At 48.4% G+C, this 8,155-nt stretch overlaps 2 protein-coding genes and 1 non-coding gene across 3 annotated transcripts; 1 reads left to right on the forward strand and 2 right to left on the reverse strand.

Moving 5' to 3' along the window:
* The first annotated feature begins 1,940 nt into the window (after positions 1-1,940).
* LOC127307556 (DIBOA-glucoside dioxygenase BX6-like) lies at positions 1,941-3,464 on the forward strand. The gene has a single exon (XM_051338279.2). The coding sequence runs from the start codon at positions 2,042-2,044 to the stop codon at positions 3,155-3,157; it is 1,116 nt and encodes a 371-aa protein (XP_051194239.1). The 5' UTR covers positions 1,941-2,041; the 3' UTR covers positions 3,158-3,464.
* Positions 3,465-3,758: 294 nt separating this feature from the next.
* LOC127311110 (U5 spliceosomal RNA) lies at positions 3,759-3,878 on the reverse strand. The gene has a single exon (XR_007857599.1). It is a non-coding gene; the product is annotated as a U5 spliceosomal RNA (small nuclear RNA).
* A 2,163-nt stretch (positions 3,879-6,041) lies between these two features.
* LOC139832416 (uncharacterized) lies at positions 6,042-8,155 on the reverse strand. The gene is made up of 2 exons (XM_071822173.1): positions 6,829-8,155; positions 6,042-6,301 (listed from the first exon to the last, which is right to left on the reverse strand). The coding sequence occupies exons 1-2, from the start codon at positions 8,153-8,155 to the stop codon at positions 6,042-6,044; spliced, it is 1,587 nt and encodes a 528-aa protein (XP_071678274.1).

Consider the following 8,155-nt stretch of genomic DNA (forward strand, 5'->3'; position numbering starts at 1 on the left):
CATCGACGCAGGCCACCGTCGTCGAGACACCAGCAAGCGGGGCGGAAGCATAGGTCGCAGCCCCGCGCTGCTTTCGCCGCGTCGTAGCAGAGTCGGAGGACGCCGTCGCCGTCGCTGTTGTCCTCTCACCGTCGCGAGACCTCCCGCCGTTCGCAGGTGCGCCGTTGCCGCCGGAGGTGAGCTCTCCTGGACCGTGTTTCCAGACCGCAAGTCGGCCGAGACAGCCATGGCCTGCAGGTCCCTACGGACGCATTGGATGGCCTCCGCCTGGGAGGTGTTCGATGAAATGGGCATACTACTTCTTCAAGAACTTCATCGACACGTTGTCAGACGAGGAGTCCGACGAAGAATTTTTCACGGAGGCTGCGCTGATCATCCACGAGCACATTGTCTCGCAGATCCCCGTGCACCGGGGGTCCTTGCCGGGGCGCGCGGCCGCATTGGACCGCAAAAGAGAACACGGCCACGACCAGCTCTTCACCGACTACTTCCAACCGAAGGCATTGTTCACGCCGGCCATGTTTCGCCGGCGTTTTCGGATGTCCAGGCCGTTGTTCCGCCGGATAATGGATGGCGTCAAGCACTACGACGACTACTTCTGCGCGAAAGTGGATGCAATTGGCAATGTAGGCCTCTCTTCGTACCAGAAATGCACGGTAGCGATTAGGATGCTCGCATATGGCGTTGCCTGTGATTTCGTACATGAGTACACGCGCATGAGTGAGTCTACCGGCTTGGAAGCGATGTACAGGTTCTGCAGAGCAGTGATCGGTTCGTTCGGAGAACAGTACCTCCGGCAACCTAATGCAGAGGACACAACTCGTCTGTTGTCAATCAACGTTTCCAGGGGTTTTCCTGGGATGCTTGGCAGCATAGACTACATGCACTGGGAGTGGAAGAACTGCCCCTTTGGTTGGCAGGGGGCGTACAAAGGCCATTCTGAGGGGTGCACAGTCATTCTTGAAGCTGTTGCTTCACATGACACATGGATTTGGCACTCATTCTTGGAATGGCTGGCTCGCACAATGACATCAATGTGCTGCAGCGCTCTCCGGTGTTTGATAGGCTAGCGTACGGTCAGTCCCCTGATGTGGATTTTGAGATCAATGGCCACCACTACACCAAGGGATACTACCTTGCTGATGGTATCTATCCACCTTGGGCTACACTCGTGAAGACAATCCGAAAACCGAACTCAGAGCAGGAGGCAAGGTTTGCCAAAGAGCAAGAGGCAGCCCGGAAAGATGTTGAGCGGACGTTTGGCATCCTCCAAGCTCGTTGGGCTATCGTCAGACACCCTGCCAGAGCCTGGGATGTGCAAACTCTGTGGGAGGTGATGACCGCTTGTGTAATCATGCATAACATGATTGTTGAGGTAGAGCGGGATGATTCACTCTTTGATAATGACTGGGAGGGCCAGGGAGAGTTGGTTACTCCTCAAGGTGGTCCGGAATCATTCCAGGACATTCTTCATGCACACCATGAAATTCGAGATCTAGCTGTACACAACCAGCTGCAGGCTGATTTGATCGAGCACATGTGACAGCATGTAGGCAACAATGCTGCAAACAACAATGATGATGGAAATCCCGAAGCCTAAAGCATTTGTAACGTTTTTACATTTTATTTGAATCATACTTTATCATTGATTACGTGGACAATGTACTGTGTAATAAATTTTGAGCATTTGGACCATTTTCTATATTTTCTATAATTTATTTGACATTTATAGTCAATTTACAAGCAAAAACATACAACACGGCGGCGCGACCCATTTCTGCAGCGTTGGGCGCACCGCGCGACCCAAACGGACGCACGGACGCGGGACTCCGTCCACGCGTCCGCTCGGCTACCAAACGGCTAAAACGGACTGCCCAGCGCGTCCGTTTGGATGGACCGGTTGAAGATAGGAAAGGGCCACCCTGGCGTGCGTGTATGCACGACACGGCAGAACCAAGCACGGAGCACCGCATCAATCAAAGCAAGTAAAGTAAATGGTAATCAACCTAGGAACTCTCACATCACTCTGCCGGAAGTCAGCATGGCCGCCACCAACACTACAGACCGGCGCCAAGCTCTGCAGGCGTTCGACGACACCAAGGCTGGCGTGAAGGGCCTCGTCGACGCCGGCGTCATCATCGTCCCGCCCATCTTCCACCACCCTCCCGACTCCCTCCCCACTTCTTCCTCCTCGGTCACCATCCCGGTCATCGACCTCTTTGCCAGCCGGTCCGATGTGCTCGCCCAGGTGAAGGCGGCGGCGGAGACGGTGGGCTTCTTCCAGGTGGTGAACCACGGCGTGCCAGCCGTCCTCCTCGCCGAGACGCTCGCGTCCGTCCGCCGCTTCCACGAGTCGCCGCCGGAGTCCAAGGCGCCGTACTACACCCGCGACCTCGCCAAGAAGCTCCGGTTCAACTCCAACTTCGACCTGTTCCAGTCGCCGGCGGCCAACTGGCGCGACACCCTCTTCTGCCAGGCGCTCCCGGACCCGCCGGGGGAGGACGAGCTCCCGCCCGCCGTGCGCGGCGTCCTGCCGGCGTACTCCGGCGCGGCGCGCAGGCTGGCCGTGGCGGTGCTGGAGCTGCTGTCGGAGGCGCTCGGGCTGGCGCCGGGCCGGCTGGCGGAGATGGGGTGCGCGGACGGAGTGGTCGTGGTGGGCAACTACTACCCGCCGTGCCCCGAGCCGCGCCGCACCCTCGGCACCAGCCGGCACTCCGACCCGGCATTCCTCACCGTGCTCCTGCAGGACTACGACATGCCCGGCCTCCAGGTGCTCGTCGGCGGCGAGGAGGAGGAGGAGGATGGGCGGCGGCGGGCGTGGGCGGACGTGCCTCCGGTGGCGGGCGCGCTGGTGATCAACGTGGGCGACCTGCTGCAGCTGGTGAGCAACGGGAGGCTGAGGAGCGTGGAGCACCGGGTGGTGGCCAACGGCAGCAGGGACGGCAGGGCCAGGGTGTCCGTGGCAGCGTTCTGCAACGCCGACCTGAGCGCGAGGACGGCGGCGAGGGAGTACGGTCCCATCGAGGAGCTGGTGTCCTCGTCGTCGGCGCCGGCGCTGTACCGGAGCGTCACCGTGCCGGAGTTCCTCTCCCACTACGACGACAAAGGCCTCGACGGGCGCCCGGCGCTCGATTACTTCCGTCTTCCTCGCCCCTGATGCGATGCGCTGATCGAGTTGATGAGTTGGGATTTCGTATGTGTCGTGATGCACCCGTGTGCACGTAGGACCAAGACATTGCCTCCACCAATAAAAGATCTGAGTTCATTCCTCTCCCGGTGAAGATTTTAGAAGCAAACGGGTACTCCATGAACTGTTAGCCTAGAATCATGTGAATGTTAGAATGACGTAGAAATCATGATCAGTACCATCGATCGATTGGTACCTACGTTACTGACAGGTCTGCCACCGTGTACTGCCAATGCCAAATAGATGGTGCCAATCAACTTCTTGATCTGATTCCTGACAGAGACAAGCCGCTACTTCTCGCACTGCTGAATTATTGTTGAGAAAAGCGACCCGCATATCGTGTCGCATGAAGATTTGGGGAAAGTAGTTTTCATTCAGAGTTTTCATGGACAAAAGAAACATGCCGGCAGCTAATTAAACTGAAACTTCTGTCCTTCACACAGATTAGCTGATGTCAGGTCGTATTCCTCAACCTGGCCTTTCTTTTCCTTCTTGTAGCAGCCTACATCGCTCGATCTCAGTGATATTATTTCTTCCTCTTTGCACATAATTATTTTAACTGAATTGTGGGACCCCTCCTGTAGAGGAAGGAACCCTTCAAAAATAAGCGTATGCTGCTTAGAGTGGCGTGCACACGGTATTCTTTAGTAAAAGGCGAAAGAATAGTTCGCTTTGTGCTCACCACGCAGCTGCGTGCTTCTCTCAGTGCAGCCTGGCCGCCTTCTTATAGAGCTGCCGGCGAGCGCTCTCTGTCTGCGCCAGCGGTGTGGGACTAAAAACCGGAGCTGAACCGGGAGCGGAGAGCGTTCACGGCAGTGCTCCTGGGCTGCGTGCTAGGACACGCTACTGGGCCTGGGCCTCCAGAATGGGAAATCAAGATTGGCTGGCTTCATTCAACGACTTTGAGCGCGACGATTATGCGAAAAAAAACCTTTGAACATTCTTCTAGCATGTAATCTTTTTTTTTTTATGATGAATTTAATGCAAAGCTAAAATCAGTGAGACATGTTTTCTCTTGATAATTAAGCCCCACACCATGGAGAAACGACAGGGGTCGAGGACATGCCTGCAACAAACTAGATGGTATATACCGAACTTGGTCTTAAAAAAACAACAGGTGGCAAATAATTTCTCACATGGACAAACAGAAATATCCACAGTTTGTGAACCAAACTACAACTCCAATTTTACAGTACGGAAGTTCAATGCCCGAGCTAATGCAAAATACTTCTGAAGATAAGTAGTAATTCATCAAATGTGCATGTTCTGCATATAATATCAGTTTGCTGGAACCCGCAGATGGTTGCTTCAGTCGCTTCTTGCAGGCAGAATGATATAAGCGGCAGATACATAAGTCACAAGTGTTCCTTCAGATAGCACATAACTTGCAGTTTACCAACTAAATTTGAATCAGGGTAAACAGCAAACCTTTGCAGAGTCTTACGTACATAGCCTCTTGAATATCTAAAATGAATCCAAATTTTACCGTGCATGCTAACTAAACATTCCACCACAGATCATCATCATCACCTTTACAAATAAGAACCATCTTCAGTGAGAACGTTAGCTTGGTCCAGTGTGATGCATTTATGACCTCCTACGTTTCTGCAGCTTCCACTGCTTCAGGATGTGCTCCACGACTTCCCCCATGCTTCGCACCATCGGCTCCGTCATAGACCATTGTGAAATACATGTAGATCTTGAGCCGCCTGAGATCAACAGATATTTGTGATTACATAGGATAGAAACAAAGATATGCATTCACACAGCTACGGAAGAAAAATAAATTAAAAACTGTTTATCAACTCTTTGCTGAAGATGGAATGTCAGAACTAAATGTTCCAATAGTTTCTAGACACACACTACCAAACTCGGTAGCTACATTAGTTGTGTATATACATGCCTAACTTAAACTCTTCATCAGCATTAAATTTAATTATCTTGAGAAAAAAAAAGTATTGCGCATGACATGTTAATAGGCCCAGTTCGTTGGACAGAAACAACAGCTGATGCACTACAAGGTGTTCCAAATCATATCTACCTAACGAACACAAAGTAATACCCACGCCCATGAATCCAAACCAAATTGTAAAGAGAAACATAAATGTTTTGCTTTTATTAGACATCAACCCTTTGCTGAACGCGTAATGTTTTAACTCATAATTCCAGCAGATCCTACTTCCTACGCGCATACTCCCAAATTCAGTAGACACATTACTTGTGTACAATGACCAATTTAACCTGAAAATTTGGATTCAGCAAACGGTTATTCATCAGCATGTAATATCATTATGTTGAAAAAAGAACTGTTGCACATGATTAGGTGAATAGACCCAGTTCATTGGACAGAAACAACAGCTGATGCTCTACAAGAAGTTCCAAATCATATCTACCTAACACGCACTAAGTTTCTATTAACAGCCACGTGCCCTCAGTCTGAACCAAGTGGTGCAGAAAGTAGTTTATTCAGGAACTCGAATCAATAAGAAGCACTGGAAAATTAAAGATGGGTGCCCTATAAAATAAAGCCTTTCTAACTTGAACATCTGCGCCCTTCCAAAATTCACCGATAATCCGGGGTTTGGGGACAAGTCAATGCTGTACAGATACAAAATTTGTTAAACATCTGATATGTTTTGTGCAAAATAAACAAGGTGAGTAAAGAAAAGATGATGCGCTTAGTTTTTTTCACAGTGCACATATGATCAACTTTTTTTCATGATTTTTGTTGTGTGTATAGGAAGGAATAAGTACTACTAGTATCATGACTATTTATGGATCTTTTTTCTGTGCCCGGACTGCAACGTCCCTCATATGAAAGGGCCTTTGCATTCTCTCTAGAGTCAGATATTATTTAACATTGACCCAAACTCAATTTATTCTTCAAGGCACATAGTTCAAATGTGTCTGTATCACTGTCTTCACTGTCAATGTTGCAGGTTTGTAACATGCTAGCCTTCTTGTTCTCTCTGTGGTTCCATAGCTTGGAGACCACGTAGTTGCCGCTGGCATTGTACTCATTGATCTCCAGCACCACCGTGGTCACAGCCTGGTGCTCACGTCGAGCTGCTCCTTCAAGCCCACCAGCTTTTAGTCGTGTTGATTGGAGATTTTCTGGAAGACACATCACATTGTGTTAGCTTTGACACTGCATTATGTACTCGCTAGAAAGTGTTTAAGACAACTGCAGAAGATTCACTCCAGTAATTGGGTGTACCTTGGCTGTTTCACCTGTCGTTATCTTGAAAGGACGCCAATTAGCGTAGGCGAGAGGACGATGAACAAATCAGCTGTCCTATTAGTAGGCCACTCCTCTCTTTTTTCTCAATATCTTATCATCGTATCTCATAAAAAGACATGTGTCAGAGCTCGTCTAACAATATCATAGTAGAGGTGCTCATAATAGCTTGTCTTCATCCAAAACTCTTCACAACTATAAATCCACCTCTCACATTTTTCATCAACAACCGCTTCGAAAGCAGATTGCCAAGAGCAATCCTTGCACATCGAGATTGAACGATAATAAATAATTCCTCTGATCACATAGTGTTTGGGGAGGCGATGCCTAGCAAAAACTAGGTTATTGAATTTATCTACATGTTCTGAAAAGAGCTTATTCTCCCAATTGACAGAATCATTACCAGTGTCGAAAAAGCCTTGTGTTTCAAGCCCATTCATCAAAACTCCGAGTTGACCTTTCAGCGACTCATTATAAAAGAGGCTTCGTAGACATTCAGAATATTTGATGACTTGATGCTGGATTTTCACAAGTTCATCTCTCCGCTCTAAAGAGAATATTATGAGTTCATGGTGCAAATCTGAAAGCTGCATTCTCGCCATCTCGTTCTGAACAAGATCCTTTACAAAGTCATCCTTTGAAGATCTGAATACATCCATACGGATATCTAGCACACCAGAAGCCAAATAGCTGTCGAACTTTTTATGCAAGCGTATTTGCTCTGTTGCAATATGATACTTTTTCTCTTTAAGCCTAGTCTCAAAAAACGTTTGTGCATAAAGCTGCAAATGTAACTCGAAATCAGACGCATCTGGTTCTACTTGCTGACAGAATTTGCTTTCATTCCACTTGGTATATTGATCAACTGCCCATAAAAGTAGGTCCATGTGGCTCTCACGTATCAGCGGATGAAAAACAGGTTCCCAGCGTAATAGTAAACCACGTAGGTAGCTGACTGATGGTTTTACAGCAAAGTCAGGAAGTCCAGCTCGTATCTCAGGATTTTCTTTGAGGCGATGAACAATTGCAGAAGAAGAATCAGAGACCTTAATGTATGGCTTGAGTTTGAGTAGTTCACAAACAACTTTGCCTTTATTTCTGTTGACCATGGTACAAGCTATTGAATCTTTTCGTTGCCACAAAGAAAATATGGTCGACATATAATGGTGTTCGCAGCTGGTTATGCCATACCTATATCTGAATTCTGGCTTCAATAGCTGGAAGAGCCATTCTTTCTCTACACAAAAAGGCTCCTCATAGTCATTGATTGAATCCACTTGCTGCACCATGTCCACATAGGCAGGAAGGTATCTTCTAAATTCATCTTCAAATTCCCAGTTCCAATCAGAGCCGTCTGCAAGTTCCTTAGCAGCAGAGCGCGCCTTTACTTGAAAGTCTTTCTTTTTCTTCGTCAGCCAGGCTGTAAAGTTGTTTTCTGCAAATCCATCAACAGAATCCTTTGCAAAATGATTGTACCATTCTTCACAAAGTGATTCAAGGTCCTTGCTAACGCTAGCGTTTGTACTTGATCCCAATTTACGCCTTAGGCGTTGGATTGCACATGGAAGCTGGTTGTCTAAACGTCGAATTAGACAAGGAAGCAGATCATTCACGATCGAATGCCTAACACTCCTGTCACTGATTGCAAGACGAGTGAGAGAACGACAAAATGGAAGGGCTTTTATTGTTGTCTCATCGTCCACGAAGTACCCAAAGAGGCTCATCCTCAT

The sequence above is a fragment of the Lolium perenne genome, chromosome 6 (genome assembly GCF_019359855.2).
Source record: "Lolium perenne isolate Kyuss_39 chromosome 6, Kyuss_2.0, whole genome shotgun sequence".
Lineage (NCBI taxonomy): Eukaryota > Viridiplantae > Streptophyta > Magnoliopsida > Poales > Poaceae > Lolium > Lolium perenne.

What these genes read in the sequence shown, in the direction of transcription:
- LOC139832416 (XM_071822173.1), bottom strand. Translation starts at nt 8,155, where the DNA reads ATGAGGATGAGCCTCTTTGGGTACTTCGTGGACGATGAGACAACAATA. An exon ending in ACAAGGCTTTTTCGACACTG is followed by an intron (nt 6,302 to 6,828) that starts GTAATGATTCTG and finishes TGTGTCTTCCAG; the next exon opens with AAAATCTCCAATCAACACGA.
- LOC127307556 (XM_051338279.2), top strand. Translation starts at nt 2,042, where the DNA reads ATGGCCGCCACCAACACTACAGACCGGCGCCAAGCTCTGCAGGCGTTC.